Source organism: Salmo salar, chromosome 09 (genome assembly GCF_965601325.2).
Source record: "Salmo salar chromosome 09, fSalSal1, whole genome shotgun sequence".
NCBI classification, from domain to species: Eukaryota; Metazoa; Chordata; class Actinopteri; order Salmoniformes; family Salmonidae; genus Salmo; species Salmo salar.
Window position 1 is genome coordinate 156802509 of NC_138299.1, and position 24348 is coordinate 156826856.

Here is a 24348-nt window from a genome sequence, read left to right on the forward strand (position 1 = left end):
GAGGGGTTTATCATCATCACCTGAGAGGAGGGGTTTATCATCATCCTGAGAGGAGGGGTTTATCATCATCACCTGAGAGGAGGGGTTTGTCATCATCACCTGAGAGGAGGGGTTTGTCATCATCACCTGAGAGGAGGGGTTTAGTCATCATCACCTGAGAGCGAGGGGTTTGTCATCATCACCTGAGAGGAGGGGTTCGTCATCATCACCTGAGAAGAGGGGTTTATCATCACCTGAGAGGAGGGGTTTATCATCATCTGAAAGGAGGGGTTTATCATCATCTGAGAGGAGGGGTTTATCATCATCTGAGAGGAGGGGTTTATCATCATCACCTGAGAGGAGCGGTTTGTCATCATCACCTGAGAGGAGGGGTTTGTCATCATCACCTGAGAGGAGGGGTTTGTCATCATCACCTGAGAGGAGGGGTTTAACATCAACATCTGAGAGGAGGGGTTTATCATCATCACCTGAGAGGAGGGGTTTATCATCACCTGTTAGGAGGGGTTTATCATCAACACCTGAGAGGAGGGGTTTGTCATCATCACCTGAGAGGAGGGGTTTATCATCACCTGAGAGGAGGGGTTTATCATGCTCACCTGAGAGGAGGGGTTTATCATCATCACCTGAGAGGAGGGGTTTATCATCACCTGAGAGGAGGGGTTTATCATCATCTGAGAGGAGGGGTTTATCATCATCTGAGAGGAGGGGTTTATCATCATCTGAGAGGAGGGGTTTATCATCATCTGAGAGGAGGGGTTTATCATCATCACCTGAGAGGAGCGGTTTGTCATCATCACCTGAGAGGAGGGGTTTGTCATCATCACCTGAGAGGAGGGGTTTGTCATCATCACCTGAGACGAGGGGTTTGTCATCATCACCTGAGAGGAGGGGTTTGTCATCATCACCTGAGAGGAGGGGTTTGTCATCATATGAGAGGAGGGGTTTATCATCATCTGAGAGGAGGGGTTTGTCATCATCACCTGAGAGGAGGGGTTTATCATCATCACCTGAGAGGAGCGGTTTGTCATCATCACCTGAGAGGAGGGGTTTGTCATCATCACCTGAGAGGAGGGGTTTGTCATCATCACCTGAGAGGAGGGGTTTATCATCACCATCTGAGAGGAGGGGTTTATCATCATCACCTGAGAGGAGGGGTTTATCATCATCATCTGAGAGGAGGGGTTTATCATCATCACCTGAGAGGAGGGATTTATCATCACCTGAGAGGAGGGGTTTATCATCATCATCTGAGAGGAGGGGTTTATCATCATCACCTGAGAGGAGGGGTTTATCATCATCACCTGAGAGGAGGGGTTTCCCATCATCACCTGAGAGGAGGGGTTTATCATCATCACCTGAGAGGATTGGTTTATCATCACCACCTGAGAGGAGGGGTTTATCATCACCTGAGACGAGGGGTTTGTCATCACCTGAGAGGAGGGATTTATCATCATCACCTGAGAGGAGGGGTTCATCATCATCACCTGAGAGGAGGGGTTTATCATCATCACCTAAGAGGAGGGGTTTATCATCATCACCTGAGAGGAGGGGTTTATCATCACCTGAGAGGAGGGGTTTATCATCATCACCTGAGAGGAGGGGTTTGTCATCATCACCTGAGAGGAGGGGTTTATCATCACCTGAGAGGAGGGGTTTATCATCATCACCTGAGAGGAGGGGTTTATCATCATCACCTGAGAGGAGGGGTTTCATCATCACCTGAGAGGAGGGGTTTGTCATCATCACCTGAGAGGAGTGGTTTGTCATCATCACCTGAGAGGAGGGGTTTCATCATCACCTGAGAGGAGGGGTTTGTCATCATCACCTGAGAGGAGGGGTTTTTCATCATCACCTGAGAGGAGGGGTTTATCATCACCTGAGAGGAGGGGTTTATCATCATCACCTGAGAGGAGGGATTTCATCATCACCTGAGAGGAGGGGTTTATCATCATCATCTGAGAGGAGGGGTTTATCATCACCTGAGAGGAGGGGTTTATCATCATCTGAGAGGAGGGGTTTATCATCATCTGAGAGGAGGGGTTTATCATCATCTGAGAGGAGGGGTTTATCATCATCTGAGAGGAGGGGTTTATCATCATCACCTGAGAGGAGGGGTTTGTCATCATCACCTGAGAGGAGGGGTTTTTCATCATCACCTGAGAGGAGGGGTTTATCATCATCACCTGAGAGGAGGGGTTTATCATCACCTGAGAGGAGGGGTTTATCATCACCTGAGAGGAGGGGTTTATCATCATCACCTGAGCGGAGGGGTTTGTCATCATCACCTGAGAGGAGGGGTTTATCATCATCACCTGAGAGGAGGGGTTTATCATCATCACCTGAGAGGAGGGGTTTGTCATCATCACCTGAGACGATGGGTTTGTCATCATCACCTGAGAGGAGGGGTTTATCATCACCTGAGAGGAGGGGTTTGTCATCATCACCTGAGAGGAGGGGTTTATCATCACCTGAGAGGAGGGGTTTGTCATCATCACCTGAGAGGAGGGGTTCGTCATCATCACCTGAGAAGAGGGGTTTATCATCACCTGAGAGGAGGGGTTTATCATCATCTGAAAGGAGGGGTTTATCATCATCTGAGAGGAGGGGTTTATCATCATCTGAGAGGAGGGGTTTATCATCATCACCTGAGAGGAGCGGTTTGTCATCATCACCTGAGAGGAGGGGTTTGTCATCATCACCTGAGAGGAGGGGTTTGTCATCATCACCTGAGAGGAGGGGTTTAACATCAACATCTGAGAGGAGGGGTTTATCATCATCACCTGAGAGGAGGGGTTTATCATCACCTGTTAGGAGGGGTTTATCATCAACACCTGAGAGGAGGGGTTTGTCATCATCACCTGAGAGGAGGGGTTTATCATCACCTGAGAGGAGGGGTTTATCATGCTCACCTGAGAGGAGGGGTTTATCATCATCACCTGAGAGGAGGGGTTTATCATCACCTGAGAGGAGGGGTTTATCATCATCTGAGAGGAGGGGTTTATCATCATCTGAGAGGAGGGGTTTATCATCATCTGAGAGGAGGGGTTTATCATCATCTGAGAGGAGAGGTTTATCATCATCACCTGAGAGGAGCGGTTTGTCATCATCACCTGAGAGGAGGGGTTTGTCATCATCACCTGAGAGGAGGGGTTTGTCATCATCACCTGAGACGAGGGGTTTGTCATCATCACCTGAGAGGAGGGGTTTGTCATCATCACCTGAGAGGAGGGGTTTGTCATCATATGAGAGGAGGGGTTTATCATCATCTGAGAGGAGGGGTTTGTCATCATCACCTGAGAGGAGGGGTTTGTCATCATCACCTGAGAGGAGCGGTTTGTCATCATCACCTGAGAGGAGGGGTTTGTCATCATCACCTGAGAGGAGGGGTTTGTCATCATCACCTGAGAGGAGGGGTTTAACATCACCATCTGAGAGGAGGGGTTTATCATCATCACCTGAGAGGAGGGGTTTATCATCATCATCTGAGAGGAGGGGTTTATCATCATCACCTGAGAGGAGGGATTTATCATCACCTGAGAGGAGGGGTTTATCATCATCATCTGAGAGGAGGGGTTTATCATCATCAACTGAGAAGAGGGGTTTATCATCATCATCTGAGAGGAGGGGTTTACCATCATCACCTGAGAGGAGGGGTTTATCATCATCACCTGAGAGGAGGGGTTTATCATCATCATCTGAGAGGAGGGGTTTATCATCATCACCTGAGAGGAGGGATTTATCATCACCTGAGAGGAGGGGTTTATCATCATCATCTGAGAGGAGGGGTTTATCATCATCAACTGAGAAGAGGGGTTTATCATCACCACCTGAGAGGAGGGGTTTATCATCACCTGAGACGAGGCGTTTGTCATCACCTGAGAGGAGGGGTTTATCATCATCACCTGAGAGGAGGGGTTCATCATCATCACCTGAGAGGAGGGGTTTATCATCATCACCTAAGAGGAGGGGTTTATCATCATCACCTGAGAGGAGGGGTTTATCATCACCTGAGAGGAGGGGTTTATCATCATCACCTGAGAGGAGGGGTTTGTCATCATCACCTAAGAGGAGGGGTTTATCATCACCTGAGAGGAGGGGTTTATCATCATCACCTGAGAGGAGGGGTTTATCATCATCACCTGAGAGGAGGGGTTTATCATCACCTGAGAGGAGGGGTTTGTCATCATCACCTGAGAGGAGTGGTTTGTCATCATCACCTGAGAGGAGGGGTTTATCATCACCTGAGAGGAGGGGTTTGTCATCATCACCTGAGAGGAGGGGTTTTTCATCATCACCTGAGAGGAGGGGTTTATCATCACCTGAGAGGAGGGGTTTATCATCATCACCTGAGAGGAGGGATTTATCATCACCTGAGAGGAGGGGTTTATCATCATCATCTGAGAGGAGGGGTTTATCATCACCTGAGAGGAGGGGTTTATCATCATCTGAGAGGAGGGGTTTATCATCATCTGAGAGGAGGGGTTTATCATCATCTGAGAGGAGGGGTTTATCATCATCTGAGAGGAGGGGTTTATCATCATCACCTGAGAGGAGCGGTTTGTCATCATCACCTGAGAGGAGGGGTTTGTCATCATCACCTGAGAGGAGGGGTTTGTCATCATCACCTGAGAGGAGGGGTTTAACATCACCATCTGAGAGGAGGGGTTTATCATCATCACCTGAGAGGAGGGGTTTATCATCATCACCTGAGAGGAGGGGTTTATCATCATCACCCGAGAGGAGGGGTTTATCATCACCTGAGAGGAGGGGTTTGTCATCATCACCTGAGAGGAGGGGTTTGTCATCCTCACCTGAGAGGAGGGGTTTATCATCACCTGAGAGGAGGGGTTTGTCATCATCACCTGAGAGGACGAGTTTGTCATCATCACCTGAGAGGAGGGGTTTATCATCACCTGAGAGGAGGGGTTTATCATCATCTGAGAGGAGGGGTTTATCATCATCTGAGAGGAGGGGTTTATCATCATCTGAGAGGAGGGGTTTATCATCATCTGAGAGGAGGGGTTTATCATCATCACCTGAGAGGAGCGGTTTGTCATCATCACCTGAGAGGAGGGGTTTGTCATCATCACCTGAGAGGAGGGGTTTGTCATCATCACCTGAGAGGAGGGGTTTAACATCACCATCTGAGAGGAGGGGTTTATCATCATCACCTGAGAGGAGGGGTTTATCATCATCACCTGAGAGGAGGGGTTTATCATCATCACCTTTGAGGAGGGGTTTATCATCATCTGAGAGGAGGGGTTTATCATCACCTGAGAGGAGCGGTTTATCAGATATACTTAACAGAGCAGACAACACACATTGAGTCTCTTACTTGTGTGTCGACCTCCAGGCTGAAGTTAGCATTGAGAACAGCCAACTCCATTTTGTTGTAGAGGAGAACTGGGTTGTTACGGTCCTCTGGAGTATCAGTTGCCTGGGGGAGAGAGAGTGAAAGAGGGTGAGCGAGAGAGCGAGAGCAGAGGAGAGAGAGCACAATTTGCAAATTCAGCTCAAACACCAATCAAATAAAGCATTATATAGGTTTGGCTTGACGATCTGTCCTCTGGCTGTCACAGAGTGCAATTGTCAATAACAGGCACTGCTGGTACCATCATAAATGTCTGTCTTTCAATAAACACACACACACACACACACACACACACACACACACACACACACACACACACACACACACACACACACACACACACACACACACACACACACACACACACACACACACACACACACAGCATGTTTGGAGGCCCAGTGGTCCCTACCCTGTAAATCTCAGTACCAGAGCAGCATGTTTGGAGGCCCAGGGGTCGCTACCCTGTAAATCTCAGTACCAGAGCAGCATGTTTGGAGGCCCAGGGGTCCCTACCCTGTAAATGTCAGTACCAGAGCAGCATGTTTGGAGGCCCAGGGGTCGCTACCCTGTAAATCTCAGTACCAGAGCAGCATGTTTGGAGGCCCAGGGGTCGCTACCCTGTAAATCTCAGTACCAGAGCAGCATGACTGCCCTGAAAAGGCAGCAGCGTAGCACTGAGCTATGGGAAACACAGGGATCTGTTACAAGTTTGTTTAGAAAGAGCCCATGGGCTCAGCGCCTGGTTAACACAACAACTGGTAAGAACCATCGTCCCCTGGTTAACACAACAACTGGTAAGAACCAGCGTCCCCTGGTTAACACAACTGGTAAGAACCAGAGCCGCCTGGTTAACACAACAACTGGTAAGAACCAGAGCCGCCTGGTTAACACAACTGGTAAGAACCAGAGCCGCCTGGTTAACACAACTGGTAAGAACCAGAGCCGCCTGGTTAACACAACAACTGGTAAGAACCAGAGCCGCCTGGTTAACACAACTGGTAAGAACCAGAGCCGCCTGGTTAACACAACAACTGGTAAGAACCAGAGCCGCCTGGTTAACACAACTGGTAAGAACCAGAGCCGCCTGGTTAACACAACTGGTAAGAACCAGAGCCGCCTGGTTAACACAACAACTGGTAAGAACCAGAGCCGCCTGGTTAACACAACTGGTAAGAACCAGAGCCGCCTGGTTAACACAACAACTGGTAAGAACCAGAGCCGCCTGGTTAACACAACAACTGGTAAGAACCAGAGCCGCCTGGTTAACACAACTGGTAAGAACCAGAGCCGCCTGGTTAACACAACTGGTAAGAACCAGCGCTGATTAGTTAAAGCAACAACTAGTAAGATGGAGAGGTGGTTAGGGGCTGAAGTCTGGCTTCATAAACACAGTTATAGAGAGGTGGTTAGGGGCTGAAGTCTGGCTTCATAAACACAGTTATAGAGAGGTGGTTAGGGGCTGAAGTCTGGCTTCATAAACACAGTTATAGAGAGGTGGTTAGGGGTTGAAGTCTGGCTTCATAAACACAGTTATAGAGAGGTGGTTAGGGGCTGAAGTCTGGCTTCATAAACACAGTGATGGAGAGGTGGTAACGGCAGAAGTCTGGCTTCATAAACACAGTGATGGAGAGGTGGTTAGGGGCTGAAGTCTGGCTTCATAAACACAGTGGTGGAGAGGTGGTTAGGGCTGAAGTCTGGCTTCATAAACACAGTGGTGGAGAGGTGGTTAGGGCTGAAGTTACAAAACTAAAGCAGATGGTAAGTAAAGCAGGTTTTCCTAGAGCAGTAGTGTTGAACTTACATTGGCGATCTCCCTCTCCAGCTCAATGACCCTGGTGACCTCCTCTCTGATTTGTGTCTCGTTGACCACTAGGCTGCGGTCGGTACGGATCAGCCTGACCACGTCTATCATGAACTGTTCATACGCTCTACATGGCTGGGAAGACAGACAGACAGACAGACAGACAGACAGACAGACAGACAGACAGACAGACAGACAGACAGACAGACAGACAGACAGACAGACAGACAGACAGACAGACAGACAGACAGACAGACAGACAGACAGACAGACAGACAGACAGACAGACAGACAGATTAAAAACATGTATTGTAGTATCAACAGAAAAAAAGCAGTCATAAGTAGTTGGGTAGACGAGGAAGAATGAGAGATACTGTATTCACATCACTGTAAATAGAATGAGAGATACTGTATTCACATCACTGGAAATAGAATGAGAGATACTGTATTCACATCACTGTAAATATATATTAGGCTTCATCATCTTCTGTTTGGTATTAAGAGACAGGAAGAGAACACTATGAAAATAGAATCTGTCTAATCAATGAACCTCAAAGCACCACACACACACACACACACACACACACACTCCTATCCCCGCCGCGCCAAGTTTTGCAAGTACAGAATCCTTTCAGAATATCAATCAGTGGTGGTAGTCAGTAAAGTGAAACCATACAAGAGAATATCCACCACAAACACTCACATCTGGTTTGAGTTGGGCTGCGACCAAATCGGTCATCTCACTTCATTAGTTTAATGATCACATTGCTCCAGATGGTATCTCATACACACACACACACACACACACACACACACACACACACACACACACACACACACACACACACACACACACACACACACACACACACACACACACACACACACACACACACACACACACACACACACACACACACACACACACACACACACACACACACTCCAGCTAGTCACATTGACAGTTACATAAGTTGGAACACAGGTTATCCGTGGGTCAAACATCAGACTGGTGTTTAGGGGGGGAAATGGATCATAATGTGGTTTATAGTTTCTCCATAACAGAGACCTCAGGCAAACAGGCTTATTTGGAGGTCTGTGTTAAACCACACTAACACAGGAGGTTTCAAACCCATTAGAGCATGTCAATGCTAATGATTAGTTCAATCATTAAAAACTACAGTAAAATATTCAGGTTCAAATCTCATCAGCTTTAGAGTTCTTCACATCTAGTTCTGGATGTTCATTAAACCATGCTGGAGGATTGGACCCAGCGTCAGCATAATTACCTAGAGAGGGTGGTGATCCTATCCCAGACTGATGCTGAGGGCTTGCAGTCACGGATCATTGTGTGTTCTGGGTGGATGAACCAGTGATCAGAACAATAGAGAGTTGAAACCCAGACTCTGACATACCTGGCCAGAGAAATAATTTCCTTGAAACTCAGACATACCTGGCCAGAGAACTAATTTCCTTGAAACCCAGACAGAGAACTAATTTCCTTGAAACCTGGACATACCCGGCCAGAGAACTAATTTCCTTGAAACCTGGACATACCCGGCCAGAGAACTAATTTCCTTGAAACCCAGACATAACTGGCCAGAGAACTAATTTCCTTGAAACCCAGACATAACTGGCCAGAGAACTAATTTCCTCCACAGATCCAGACATTTACATTTTAGTCATTTAGCAGACACTCTTATCCAGAGCGACTTACAGCAGTGAATGCATACATTTCATACATTTATTTTCTCCATACTGGTCCCCCGTAGGAATCAAACCCACAACCCTGGCGTTGCAAACACCATGCTCTACCCGCTGAGCCACACAGGACCAGACAGAGAACTCATTTCCTCCACAGACCCAGACAGAGAACTGGATATCATTGATATGTGTGTGTGCATGTGTGTAGCAGGTACAGTCTTACCTCTGCATAGGGCCCGGTGCATGTATAGTGCTCTCTGGATAAGAGACCAAGGCTGGTTTGCTGGTCAAACTGGCAGGGGAGAGAGAATCAGGACACAAGCAGCCATTCATTCAACAGCAGGGGAAAGACAAAGCACTCACTGGAACATAAAGTTCAGAGAGATTAGTGTGTGAATACTTAACAATGCCTCGGTTAGATTTGGGTAGTTTACTGAGCAAATAGGTACACTAAATTCCTAACTAAGAGAGAGGGTTAAGGGGTACAAGTGATGGGGTACAGGTGTGTTCATGTGTCTATCATGTGATGGGGTACAGGTGTGTTCAGTGTCTATCACTTGACGGGGTACAGGTGTGTTCAGTGTCTATCACGTGATGGGGTACAGGTGTGTTCATGTGTCTATCATGTGATGGGGTACAGGTGTGTTCAGTGTCTATCACTTGACGGGGTACAGGTGTGTTCAGTGTCTATCACGTGATGGTGTACAGGTGTGTTCATGTGTCTATCACGTGATGGGGTACAGGTGTGTTCATGTGTCTATCATGTGATGGGGTACAGGTGTGTTCAGTGTCTATCATGTGATGGTGTACAGGTGTGTTCAGTGTCTATCATGTGATGGTGTACACAATGTATATACGACCCTTGGATTTCTTAAAATGTTATTGTGTTACAAAGTGGGGTTAAAATGGGTTCAAATGTTTTTTGTTGATGTTGTTGTGAATGATCTACACAAAATAACCTGGAAGATCAAAGTGGAAGAAAAATTAATAAAAAATAAAAAAAGATGAATGGAAAATAAAACACTAATATACCTTAAGTATTCACATGCTAGAAACACCATCGTCAGGTATTACAGTTGTGAGTCTTCTTGGGTAAGTCTCATAAGAGCTTTGTGCAATATTTGTCCAATTATTCTTTGCAACATTCTTCAAGCTCTGTCAAGGTGTTGGGGATCATGGCTTGTCCTCCATTTTCAAGTCTTGCCATAGATTGTCAAGCAGATTTAAGTTAAAAATGTAAACTTGGCCATTCAGGAACATTCTCTGTCTTCTTCTAAGCAACTCCTGTGTAGATTTGGCTTTGTGTTGTAGGTTATTGTCCTGCTGCAAGGTGAAGTATTTTCACATACCTGCCTCCTCTAACCACTAGGCTACCTGCCTCCTCTAACCACTAGGCTACCTGCCTCCTCTAACCACTAGGCTACCTGCCTCCTCTAACCACTAGGCTACCTGCCTCCTCTAACCACTAGGCTACCTGCCACCTCTAACCACTAGGCTACCTGCCTCCTCTAACCACTAGGCTACCTGCCTCCTCTAACCACTAGGCTACCTGCCACCTCTAACCACTAGGCTACCTGCCTCCTCTAACCACTAGGCTACCTGCCACCCCTCTAACCACTAGGCTACCTGCCACCTCTAACCACTAGGCTACCTGCCTCCTCTAACCACTAGGCTACCTGCCTCCTCTAACCACTAGGCTACCTGCCTCCTCTAACCACTAGGCTACCTGCCGCCCCTCTAACCACTAGGCTACCTGCCGCCCCTCTAACCACTAGGCTACCTGCCTCCTCTAACCACTAGGCTACCTGCCTCCTCTAACCACTAGGCTACCTGCCTCCTCTAACCACTAGGCTACCTGCTTCCTCTAACCACTAGGCTACCTGCCTCCTCTAACCACTAGGCTACCTGCCTCCTCTAACCACTAGGCTACCTGCCTCCTCTAACCACTAGGCTACCTGCCTCCTCTAACCACTAGGCTACCTGCCTCCCCTCTAACCACTAGGCTACCTGCCTCCTCTAACCACTAGGCTACCTGCCTCCTCTAACCACTAGGCTACCTGCCTCCTCTAACCACTAGGCTACCTGCCTCCTCTAACCACTAGGCTACCTGCCTCCTCTAACCACTAGGCTACCTGCCTCCTCTAACCACTAGGCTACCTGCCTCCTCTAACCACTAGGCTACCTGCCTCCTCTAACCACTAGGCTACCTGCCTCCTCTAACCACTAGGCTACCTGCCTCCTCTAACCACTAGGCTACCTGCCTCCTCTAACCACTAGGCTACCTGCCTCCTCTAACCACTAGGCTACCTGCCACCTCTAACCACTAGGCTACCTGCCTCCTCTAACCACTAGGCTACCTGCCACCTCTAACCACTAGGCTACCTGCCACCTCTCCCAGTGTCTGGTTTAAAGCCGACTGAAGCTAGAATTTTGCCTGTGCTTAGCTCCATCCAGTTTCTTTTCATCCTGAAAAACTTCAGTCTTTGCCGATGTCAAGCATACCCATACCATGATGCAGCCACCACCAGGCTTGCAAATAGGGAGGCAGTTACTCAGTGATGTGTTGGATTTGCACCAAACATAAGACTTTGCATTTTGGCAAAAAAAAGTGTACAAAGCTGTCATCAAGGCAAAGTGTGGCTACTTTGAAGAATGTAAAATATATTTTGATGTGTATAACACCTTTTTGGTTGCTACAAGATTCCATATGTGTTATTTCATAGTTTTGATGTCTTCACTGTTATTCTACAATGTAGAAAATAGTACAAATAAAGGAAAACCCTTGAATGAGTAGTTGTGTCCAAACTTTTGACTGGTAGTGTATATTCCAATCCCACTTTGTAACGCAACAAAATGTGAAAAACAATCAAGGGCCTGTAGACCTTCTATAGTGTCTGTGCATGTGACAGTCATGTGATGGGCTGTAGGTGTGTTCAAGTGTATGTGCACGTGACGGCCACCTACGTGAATGATGTGTGAATTGGAGTCTTTGTCATCAGTGCCGATAAAAAAATTAACCAAGACATGAGTTCCGTATTTCTCATTTAGTCTGGCAATGGCATCCTCCAACTTCCATGTGTTCCCTAAGTAGGAGAGGAGAGGATTGGTTTGAGGAGAAGAGAGGAGAGGAGATAATTGGTTTGAGGGGAAGAGAGGATTGGTTTGAGGAGAGGAAATAATTGGTTTGAGGAGAGGATTGGTTTGAGGAAAGGAGAGGAGATAATTGGTTTGAGGAGAGGAGAGGATTGGTTTGAGGAGAGGAGAGGAAAGGATTGGTTTGAGGAGAGGAGAGGATTGGTTTGAGGAGAGGAGAGGATTGGTTTGAGGAGAGGAGAGGATTGGTTTGAGGAGAGGAGAGGAGAGGATTGGTTTGGTTTGAGGAGAGGAGAGGATTGGTTTGAGGAGAGGAGAGAATTGGTTTGAGGAGAGGAGAGGATTGGTTAAAGGAGAGGAGAGGATTGGTTTGAGCAGAGGATTGGTTTGAGGAGAGGAGAGGATTGGTTTGAGGAGAGGAGAGGATTGGTTTGAGGAGAGGAGAGGAAAGGATTGGTTTGAGGAGAGGAGAGGATTGGTTTGAGGAGAGGAGAGGATTGGTTTGAGGAGAGGAGAGGATTGGTTTGAGGAGAGGAGAGGAGATAATTGGTTTGAGGAGAGGATTGGTTTGAGGAGAGGATTGGTTTGAGGAGAGGAGAGAATTGGTTTGAGGAGAGGAGAGGAGATAATTGGTTTGAGGAGAGAATTGGTTTGAGGAGAGGATTGGTTTGAGGAGAGGAGAGGATTGGTTTGAGGAGAGGAGAGGATTGGTTTGAGGAGAGGAGAGGATTGGTTAAAGGAGAGGAGAGGATTGGTTTGAGGAGAGGAGAGGATTGGTTTGAGGAGAGAAGAGGAGAGAATTGGTTTGAGGAGAGAATTGGTTTGAGGAGAGGATTGGTTTGAGGAGAGGAGAGGATTGGTTTGAGGAGAGGAGAGGATTGGTTAAAGGAGAGGAGAGGATTGGTTTGAGGAGAGGAGAGGATTGGTTTGAGGAGAGGAGAGGAGAGGCTTGGTTTGAGGAGAGAAGAGGAGAGGATTGGTTTGAGGAGAGGAGAGGATTGGTTTGAGAGGAGAGGAGATAATTGGTTTGAGTAGAGGATTGGTTTGAGGAGAGAATTGGTTTGAGGAGAGGATTGGTTTGAGGAGAGGAGAGGATTGGTTTGAGGAGAGGAGAGGATTGGTTTGAGGAGAGAAGAGGATTGGTTTGAGGAGAGAAGAGGATTGGTTTGAGGAGAGAAGAGGATTGGTTTGAGGAGAGAAGAGGATTGGTTTGAGGAGAGAAGAGGATTGGTTTGAGGAGAGGAGAGGATTGGTTTGAGGAGAGGAGTTAAGTGGTTTGAGGAGAGGCGAGGATGGGTTAGAGGAGAGGAGAGGATTGGTTTGAGGAGAGGAGAGGATTGGTTTGAGGAGAAGAGAGGAGGTAAGTGGTTTGTGGAGAGGAGAGGATTGGTTTGAGGAGAGGAGAGGAGATAATTGGTTTGAGGAGAGAATTGGTTTGAGGAGAGGATTGGTTTGAGGAGAGGAGAGGATTGGTTTGAGGAGAGGAGAGGATTGGTTTGAGGAGAGGAGAGGATTGGTTAAAGGAGAGGAGAGGATTGGTTTGAGGAGAGGAGAGGATTGGTTTGAGGAGAGAAGAGGAGAGAATTGGTTTGAGGAGAGAATTGGTTTGAGGAGAGGATTGGTTTGAGGAGAGGAGAGGATTGGTTTGAGGAGAGGAGAGGATTGGTTAAAGGAGAGGAGAGGATTGGTTTGAGGAGAGGAGAGGAGAGGCTTGGTTTGAGGAGAGAAGAGGAGAGGATTGGTTTGAGGGAGAGGAGAGGATTGGTTTGAGAGGAGAGGAGATAATTGGTTTGAGTAGAGGATTGGTTTGAGGAGAGAATTGGTTTGAGGAGAGGATTGGTTTGAGGAGAGGAGAGGATTGGTTTGAGGAGAGGAGAGGATTGGTTTGAGGAGAGAAGAGGACTGGTTTGAGGAGAGAAGAGGATTGGTTTGAGGAGAGGAGAGGATTGGTTTGAGGAGAGGAGTTAAGTGGTTTGAGGAGAGGCAAGGATGGGTTAGAGGAGAGGAGAGGATTGGTTTGAGGAGAGGAGAGGATTGGTTTGAGGAGAAGAGAGGAGGTAAGTGGTTTGTGGAGAGGAGAGGATTGGTTTGGTTTGTGGAGAGGAGAGGATTGGTTTGGTTAGAGGAGAGGAGAGGATTGGTTTGAGGAGAGGTGAGGATTGGTTTGAGGAGAGGATTGGTTAGAGGAGAGAAGAGGATTGGTTAGAGGAGAGGAGAGGATTGGTTAGAGGAGAGGAGAGGATTGGTTAGAGGAGAGGAGAGGATTGGTTAGAGGAGAGGAGGTAAGTGGTTTGAGGAGAGGATTGGTTAGAGGAGAGGAGAGGCTTGGTTTTAGGAGAGGTGAGGCTTGGTTTGAGGAGAGGAGATAATTGGTTTGAGGAGAGGAGATAATTGGTTTGAGGAGAGGAGAGGATTGGTTTGAGGAGAGGAGAGGATTGGTTAGAGGAGAGGATTAGTTTGAGGAGAGGAGAGGATTGGTTTGAGGAGAGGAGGTAACTGGTTTGAAGAGAGGAGAGGATTGGTTTGAGGAGAGGATTGGTTTGAGGAGAGGAGATAATTGGTTTGAGGAGAGGAGGTAATTGGTTTGAGGTGAGGTTAACTAAAATAGGTGTAGGAAACACAGAGGTCGAAGGGCATAGTGTAGTTCACCATAGACAGTCTCCCAGTGGTCTGTTGCTATTGGCCACTCAAACACATTAGGAAGTATGTCTAGTAAAGGAGCTCCACCCCTTTTCTCAATCTGACCTTCAGAGGGGGAAAAAAAACACAAAAGTCACCCAGGTTAACTCACAGCTTAAAGGTAGACAGCTCATTGGACTTGGAATGACTTACTGAATTGAAATGTACTTGACCTCAACAAAACAGACCAGCAGACTCACTCTCATTGGTGCAGGATCTGTAGAGGGTCTTGGCTTTAGTGAGGGCACTGGCCTCCCCCTTCACACTTCTCTCTAGAACACCTACAAAATATTATAGAGGTTATAGATTTGCAGCACATCTGTGTTGATGTTTGCTTTTAAACTGAAAATCAAAAAGAGGTTTGGATATGAGTTGAGCTGTGAGTGTTGCAAGTAACATGGAGCATGTGAGCTGTGTTTTGCAGGACAATGTCCCCCTCAGAGAGACTGTAACATGTCTCTTTAGACCAGACAGAACACAGTCAGACTCTGGGCCAAGGGGCTGTCGGTCTGCTGGCACTGCTGCTTTTCACTACATAACAAGCATTGAGAAACATCACAGAACTGTGGAAACCAAAAAACAAGCAGGAAAAAAACAATGCTTTAAATCTGTGGTCATTGCATGCACTGGTAATTGAAGGAAAAAATCCATTTGCTAGAGTTAAGACAAAGAATGTGCTTTTCATTTTCTCTCTACCCTTTTTGAATCTCACACTGAAATGCTACCTCTCCTCTGCCACAATCATTCTTCTTTCTTAAAGTAACAGCTCTCTGCCCTAATCTTTCTTCATTCTTACAGTAACAGCTCTCTGCCCTAATCTTTCTTCATTCTTACAGTAACAGCTCTCTGCCCCAATGTTTCTTCATTTTTACAGTAACAGCTCTCTGCCCTAATCTTTCTTCATTCTTACAGTAACAGCTCTCTGCCCAATGTTTCTTCATTTTTACAGTAACAGCTCTCTGCCCCTCTCTCTTCATTCTTACAGTAACAGCTCTCTGCCCCTCTCTCTCTCTTCATTCTTACAGCAATAGCTCTCTGTCCTCTCTCTTCTTTCTTAAAGTAACAGCTCTCTGCCCTTTCTCTTCATTCTTAAAGTAACAGCTCTCTGCCCCTCTCTCTCTCTTCATTCTTACAGTAACAGCTCTCTGCCCTCTTTCCCTCTTCATTCTTACAGTAACAGCTCTCTGCCCTCTTTCCCTCTTCATTCTTACAGTAACAGCTCTCTGCCCTCTTTCCCTCTTCATTCTTACAGTAACAGCTCTCTGCCCTCTTTCCCTCTTCATTCTTACAGTAACAGCTCTCTGCCCTCTTTCCCTCTTCATTCTTACAGTAACAGCTCTCTGCCCTCTTTCCCTCTTCATTCTTACAGTAACAGCTCTCTGCCCTCTTTCCCTCTTCATTCTTACAGTAACAGCTCTCTGCCCTTTCTCTTCATTCTTACAGCAATAGCTCTCTGTCCTCTCTCTTCATTCTTACAGTAACAGCTCTCTGCCCCTCTCTTCATTCTTACAGTAACATTTCCCTGCCCCTCTCTCTTCATTCTTACAGTAACAGCTCTCTGCCCTCTCCCTCTTCATTCTTACAGTAACAGCTCTCTGCCCTAATCTTTCTTCATTCTTACAGTAACAGCTCTCTGCCCTCTCCCTCTTCATTCTTACAGTAACAGCTCTCTGCCCCTCTCTTCATTCTTACAGTAACAGCTCTCTGCCCCTCTCTCTTCATTCTTACAGTAACAGCTCTCTGCCCTCTTTCTTTCTTCATTCTTACAGTAACAGCTCTCGGTCATCTCAACTCTCATTCTTCCTCTTTCCCTCTACTTGAAATCCTCTCATCATCCACTGTTTTGGTTAGGGCAGAACCCCTGCAGTCTCATTACCTAGTGTGCACACTTTTTATGTGCTCATGTAATGTTAATGAAGCGCTGGGTTAGGGAACCTTCATAGGGTGCTTCCTGCCAAAGGGCGCAGATCATGTGTGTGATTGGATTAACAACTGAATTCTGGGGGAGAGGGGGGGTTCTGTTTAGATTAAAGACCACCTGATGCTCGTGTGGCAAACACCCCTTTAAATACAAGTTCACCTACTTTGGAAGCTTTCGGGGCTTCCCTTTACTTTTTACACGTTTTACACTTTTTTGGGGGAAAGGATGGAGGACGAGATATTTTCATGTTTTTTTCAACCCTGCGGTTCTGTCACTCTTTACGGTGCTGTGGTTAAACTCCTGAGACCCAGAACACACACACGTGCGCAAACACACACACACACACACACACACACACACACACACACACACACACACACACACACACACACACACACACACACACACACACACACACACACACACACACTTAAATAATGTGACCTTATCTGGGCCCCAACCTCAGGGCCCATCCTGATAAAAAAAAGGAACTACACAGGAAGTGTGTCTCCCCAGAGCCAATCCCCCTGTGTATATGTATTCAACACAGAACACTGCAGAGCCCACGGGCCTCAAATCCACCACATGGACTCAACTAGGGTACATACAACTGGAAACAGCTGCATTGTTGCTGAAGAGCTGAATATGCACAGATCTAGTGCTGTCTGACCCTCTGTGATGTCATAAGATTTCTGACTTAGACATTCTGTCAAACCCTCTGTGATGTCATAAGATTTCTGACTTAGACATTCTGTCAAACCCTCTGTGATGTCATAAGATTTCTGACTTAGACATTCTGTCAAACCCTCTGTGATGTCATAAGATTTCTGACTTAGACATTCTGTCAAACCCTCTGTGATGTCATAAGATTTCTGACTTAGACATTCTGTCAAACCCTCTGTGATGTCATAAGATTTCTGACTTAGACATTCTGTCAAACCCTCTGTGATGTCATAAGATTTCTGACTTAGACATTCTGTCAAACCCTCTGTGATGTCATAAGATGCCTAATGCCGCGTTCAAATCTCCGACTTCAGTACTTTCAAAACAACTGGGAACTCTGGGGAAAAAGGACTGGGATTTTTATTTTTATTTCAACGGTCATTTTGGTAAAATACCAAGTCCATATTATGGAAAGAACAGCTCAAATAATGACTTCATTACTTTAAGACATGAAGGTCAGTCAATAGAGAACATTTCAAGAACTTTGAAAGTTTCTTCAACTGCAGTTGCAAAAACCATTCAGAGCTATGATGAAACTGGCTCTCATGAGGACCGCCACAGGAATGTTGCATAGGATAAGTTCATTAGAGTTACCAGCCTCAGAAGTTGCAGCTCAAATAAATGCTTCACAGAGTTCAAGTAACAGACACATCTCAACACCAACTATTCAGAGGAGACTGTGTGAATCAGGCCTTCATGGTCGAATTGCTGCAAAGAAACCACTACTAAAGGACACCAATAAGAAGAAGAGACTTGCTTTGGCCAAGAAACATGAGCAATGGACATTAGACCAGTGGAAGTTTGTCCTTTGGTATGGAGTCCAAATTGGAGATTTTTGGTTCCAACCGCCGTGTCTTTTTGAGACGCGGTGTAGGTGAACGGATGATCTTCGCATGTGTATTTCCCCACCGTAAAGCATGGAGGAGGAGGTGTTATGGTGTTGGGGTGCTTTGCTGGTGACACTGTCTGTGATTTATTTAGAATTCAAGGCACACTTAACCAGCATGGCTACAACAGCATTCTGCAGCGATACTGTAACGATATACGCTGAAAGTCAGGAAGCAAGTCCAGGGAGTGAATAATTTAATTAACCTGTTGGGGATAGTGGGCAGTATTTGCACGGCCGGATAAAAAAGGTACCCGATTTAATCTGGTTACTACTCCTGCCCAGTAACTAGAATATGCATATAACTGTTTGATTTGGATAGAAAACACCCTAACGTTTCTAAAACTGTTTGAATGGTGTCTGTGAGTATAACAGAACTCATTTGGCAGGCCAAAACCTGAAAAGATTCCAAACAGGAAGCGCTTTCTCTGACTTTTTCTTGGCCTTCTTGATCATCTCTAACCAAAACAGGGGATCTCTGGCATGACGTGACATTTTCTAACGCTCCCATATGCTCTCAGATGGCGCCAGAACGATGAATGGTGGCTTTGCAGGCCCTGGCTGAAAAACAGTAGCGCATTTTGTAAGTGGTCGATCTGAGGACAATGAGACTGGAGGCGCGTGCACGAGCCGACACCATGTTTACTTTCTCTCTCTTTGAACGAAAACAACGACTCCCGGTCGGAATATTATCGCTTTTTTATGAGAAAAATATCATAAAAATTGATTTTAAACAGCGTTTGACATGCTTCGAAGTATGGTAATGGAATATTTAGAATTTTTTTTGTCACGAAACGCGTCGGGCGCGTCACCCTTCTTTACCCTTCGGATAGTGTCTTGAACGCACGAACAAAACGCCGCTATTTGGATATAACTATGGATTATTTGGAACCAAACCAACATTTGTTATTGAAGTAGAAGTCCTGGGAGTGCATTCTGACGAAGAACAGCAAAGGTAATCAAACTTTTCTAATAGTAAATCGGAGTTTGGTGAGTACCACACTTGGTGGGTGTCAAAATAGCTAGCCTGTGATGGCCGGGCTATCTACTCAGAATATTGCAAAATGTACTTTCACCGAAAACCTATTTTAAAATCGGACATAGCGAGTGCATAAAGGAGTTCTGTATCTATAATTCTTAAAATAATTGTTATGTTTTTTGTGAACGTTTATCGTGAGTAATTTAGTAAATTCACTGGAAGTGTTCGGTGGGAATGCTAGTCACATGCTAGTCACATGCTAATGTAAAAAGCAGGTTTTTGATATAAATATGAACTTGATTGAACAAAACATGCATGTATTGTATAACATAATGTCCTAGGATTGTCATCTGATGAAGATCATCAAAGGTTAGTGCTGCATTTAGCTGTGGTTTGGGTTTATGTGACATTATATGCTAGCTTGAAAAATGGGTGTCTGATTATTTCTGGCTGGGTACTCTGCTGACATAATCTAATGTTTTGCTTTCGTTGTAAAGCCTTTTTGAAATCGGACATTGTGGTTAGATTAACGAGAGTCTTGTCTTTAAAATGGTGTAAAATAGTCATATGTTTGAGAAATTTAAGTAATAGCATTTCTAAGGTATTTGAATATCGCGCCACGGGATTACACTGGCTGTTGAGTAGGTGGGATGCAAGCGTCTCACTGGCCCAGAGAGGTTAATAAATGAACGAAACACAAACAGCGCACCGACATGAAACAGCAACAATGACGACTGGGGAATGAACCAAAGGGAGTGACATATAAAGGGCAGGTAATCAAGGAGGTGATGGAGTCCAGGTGAGTGTCATTATCCTGTTAGGGCTAGGGGGCAGTATTGACACGGCTGGATAAAAAACATACCCGATTTAATCTGGTTACCACTCCTACCCAGTAACTAGAATATGCATATACTTATTACATATGGATAGAAAACACCCTAAAGTTTCTAAAACTGTTTGAATGGTGTCTGTGAGTATAACAGAACTCAAATGGCAGGTCAAAACCTGAGAGATTCATTTACAGGAAGTGGCCTGTCTGACCATTTCTTGAACTTCTTTTCCATCTCTATCTTTTACTAAAGATCTCTGCTCTAACGTGACACTTCCTACGTCGTCCATAGGCGCTCAGAGCCCGGGAAAAACCTGAATGTCGTCATCCCAGCCCCAGGCTGAAACACATTATCGCCCTTCTCAAGTGGTCGATCAAGGGACTCTGGGCTTAGGCGCGTGACCTGACCGCCCCCGTCTTTGTGATTTTTTTCCTCTGTTTGCCGAAAAGGAGATTCCCGGTTGGAATATTATCGCTTTTCTACGAGAAAAATGGCATAAAAATTGATTTTAAACAGCGGTTGACATGCTTCGAAGTACGGTAATGGAATATTTAGAATTTTTTTGTCACGAATTGCGCCATGCGCGTGACCCTTCTTTACCATTTCGGATAGTGTCTGGAACGCACGAACAAAACGCCGCTATTCGGATATAACGATGGATTATTTTGGACCAAACCAACATTTGTTATTGAAGTAGCAGTCCTGGGAGTGCATTCTGACGAAGACAACAAAAGGTAATCAAACTTTTATAATTGTAAATATGATTATGGTGAGTGCTAAACTTGCCGGGTGTCTAAATAGCTAGCCCGTGATGCCTGGGCTATGTACTTAGAATATTGCAAAATGTGCTTTCACCAAAAAGCTATTTTAAAATCGGACATATCGAGTGCATAGAGGAGGTCTGTATCTATAATTCTTAAAATAATTGTTATGCTTTTTGTGAACGTTTATCGTGAGTAATTTAGTAAAATGTTAGCGAATTCCCCGGAAGTTTGCTAGTTCTGAACGTCACATGCTAATGTAAAAAGCTGGTTTTTGATATAAATATGAACTTGATTGAACAAAACATGCATGTATTGTATAACATAATGTCCTAGGGTTGTCATCTGATGAAGATCATCAAAGGTTAGTGCTGCATTTAGCTGTCTTCTGGGTTTTTGTGACATTATATGCTAGCTTGAAAAATGGGTGTCTGATTATTTCTGGCTTGGTACTCTGCTGACATAATCTAATGTTTTGCTTTCGTTGTAAAGCCTTTTTGAAATCGGACAGTGTGGTTAGATTAACGAGAGTCTTGTCTTTAAATAGCTGTAAAATAGTCATATGTTTGAGAAATTGAAGTAATAGGATTTTTAAGGTTTTGAAAATCGCACCACAGGCTTCAAGTGGCTGTTACGTAGGTGGGACGAATTCGTCCCGCCTAGCCCAGAGAGGTTATGCGCGCAACGTTGGTGACAGGTGTGCGCCCTAACGAGCAGCCTGGTGACCTAGAGGCCGGAGAGGGAGCACACGTGACAGATACGCCATCCCATCTGGTTTGGGTTTAGTGGGACTATCATTTGTTTTTCAACAGGACAATGACCCAACACACCTCCAGGCTGTGTAAGGGCTATTTTACCAAGAAGGAAAGTGATGGAGTGCTGCATCAGATGACCTGGCCTCCACAATCACACGACCTCAACCAAATGAGATGGTTTGGGATGAGTCGGACCGACAGCAGAGTGAAGGAAAAGCAGCCAACAAGTGCTCAGCATATATATGTAGGAACTCCTTCAAGACTGTTGGAAAAGCATTCCAGGTGAAGCTGGTTGAGAGAATGCCAAGAGTGTGCAAAGCTGTCATCAAGGCAAAGAGTGGCTACTTTGAAGAATCTCAAATTTCAAATATATTTTGATTTGTTTAACACTTTTTTGGTTACTACATGATTCCATATATGTTATTTCATAGTTTTGAAGAAAATAGTAAATAGTAAAAAAAAATTGAAAATAGTAAAAATAAAGAAAAACCATTGAATGAGAAGGTGTTAATACTTTTGACCGGTAGTGTACGTTATGACAAAATGTTGTATTCTTTGTTAGTTTTGGTGTTCAGCGTGGGTTTTTTTAGGCTGTTCGTGCACACATATTTTTCCCTGCCAATTAAAACCAGTTAAATGTAACTAAATGTAATCTATGTAATCCACAAAAGTAAGTATTTATCATGAGAGGGCCATGAACAATAACTAGTAATACTGCACACTCCAAGAAAGGTTAAAATCTCACCTTTCTGATTTAAATAGTTATAAATTACTGAAGTGTAGTCACTTCTGAGGATACAGGTGTCCAGGTGTGGTCAGTCCACTGCTGTTTAACACCTGACGTGAACTGTCCAGGTGTGGTCAGTCCACTGCTGTTTAATACCTGATGTGAACTGTCCAGGGGTGGTCATATTTCCATCCATTTACATCTGTCTAGCATTATTCAGACTCATCTTGGATGAAGAATATCTAGGATTTTCATCACGTGCACTGTAGGGGATCTTTAACAGATGGGAAATATTCTACACTGTAGGGGCTCTTTAACAGAGGGTAAATGTTCAACACTGTAGGAGCTCTTTAACAGAGGGTAAATATTCTACAATGTAGGGGATCTTTAACAGATGGTAAATATTCTACACTGTGGGGTCTATTTAATAGATGGTAAATGTTCAACACTGTAGGAGCTCTTTAACAGAGGGTAAATGTTCAACACTGTAGGAGCTCTTTAACAGAGGGTAAATATTCTACACTGTAGGGGCTCTTTAACAGAGGGTAAATATTCTACACTGTAGGGGATCTTTAACAGATGGTAAATATTATATACTGTAGGGTCTCTTTAACAGAGGGTACATTTTCTACACTGTAGGGGCTCTTTAACAGAGGGTAAAAGTTCTACACTGTAGGGGCTCTTTAACCTCTATGGGATAGGTGTTCGTAAACCGGGACGGTTGTTGCTAAGGTGCGCTAATGTGACTAGAATGACATTGTAAACAACAGCCAACTTTTCGGGACATAGACATGTCTTATATGGCCAGAAAACTTTAATTATTGTTAATCTGACTGTAGGGTCCAATTAACAGCAGATATTACAGTGAAAAAATACCATGCTATTGTTTGATGTCATGATAAAACAACTTTTATCACAGCATCTGGTTTGATACATTCACCTCTGAAGGTAAATAATGTACTTACATTCAGTAATCTTGCTCAGAATTGTCATCCTGCAGGTCCCAGAGATAAAATGTAGCATAGCTTTGTTTGACAAAATCAATTTTTATGTTCAAATGTAGGAACTGGGGTCTACAGTTTGACCCCACTGCTGTCTCTGGCTCCACACCCACCCTGTCCGACCATCTAGATATCCGAAAGCTATTGTATAAGCTAATGATCCATCATGTATGACATTTCTGGGAGAGTGTAAACTAAAACAATTTATTACCATAACATTCTTTATAGTTATGTACTTGAAAATGTATCAATTGACCAATTCGGCACATTTGGGCAAACTCCTTGCAGACTAGGTGTAATGTAATTCTTCACTGGATCAGTCTAAAACTTTGCACACAAACTGCTGCCATCGGGTGGCCAAAATCTAAATTACACCTAGACTCCAATCTGAAAGTATGGCCTTTCTCTTGCATTTCAAAGAAGATAGAAAAATATTTTTAAATGCATGTTTTTTTCTTCGTATTATCTCTTACCAGATTTAATGTGTTATATTCTCATACATTAATTTCACATTTCCAGAAACTTCAAGGTGTTTCCTTTCAAATGGTATCAATGATATGCATATGTTAAAAAAAGCGTACGATCCTTATTAACAGACCATAAATGTCAGACAACCCCCTCTGCCCTTCCACTTGGTCAGCCTGCTCAGGATTCCACTGGCCTTCTCAAAAACCTGCAGCAGGTAACGTGGAACATGTAACTCAGCACTGATACACACACACAGACAGACCTCACAGCCCCCACCTCCCAGGTCTAAGGGGACCCTTCCTGTAAATCCACTGTCAAGATGGAGCTAACAAGATGCTCATTCCTAGTCAATCAATCAATCAATCAATCAAATCAATCAATCAATCAAATGTATTTATATAGCCCTTCTTGCATCAGCTGATGTCACAAAGTGCTGTATAGAAACTCAGCCTAAAACCCCAAACATCAAGCAATGCAGGTGTAGAAGCACGGTGGCTAGGAAAAACTCCCTAGAAAGTCCGGAACCTAGGAAGAAACCTAGAGAGGAACCAGACTATGAGGGGTGGTCAGTCCTCTTCTGGCTGTGCTGGGTGACGATTATAACAGAACATGGCCAAGATGTTCAAATGTTCATAGATGACCAGCA

General features: G+C 45.0%; 1 protein-coding gene across 1 annotated transcript in view; it reads right to left on the reverse strand.

Annotated features, from left to right (window-relative positions):
- The window catches only part of LOC106613305 (neprilysin), a 78336-nt gene that overhangs the window by 16318 nt on the left and 37670 nt on the right, over nucleotides 1-24348 (reverse strand). The window contains exons 5-10 of the mRNA XM_045724839.2: nucleotides 14852-14932; nucleotides 14622-14717; nucleotides 11844-11962; nucleotides 9103-9171; nucleotides 7176-7310; nucleotides 5336-5437 (exon numbers count right to left, since the gene is read on the reverse strand). Of these exons, the coding sequence (XP_045580795.1) occupies nucleotides 5336-5437; nucleotides 7176-7310; nucleotides 9103-9171; nucleotides 11844-11962; nucleotides 14622-14717; nucleotides 14852-14932 (602 nt within the window). The remainder of the gene's footprint in view (nucleotides 1-5335; nucleotides 5438-7175; nucleotides 7311-9102; nucleotides 9172-11843; nucleotides 11963-14621; nucleotides 14718-14851; nucleotides 14933-24348) is intronic.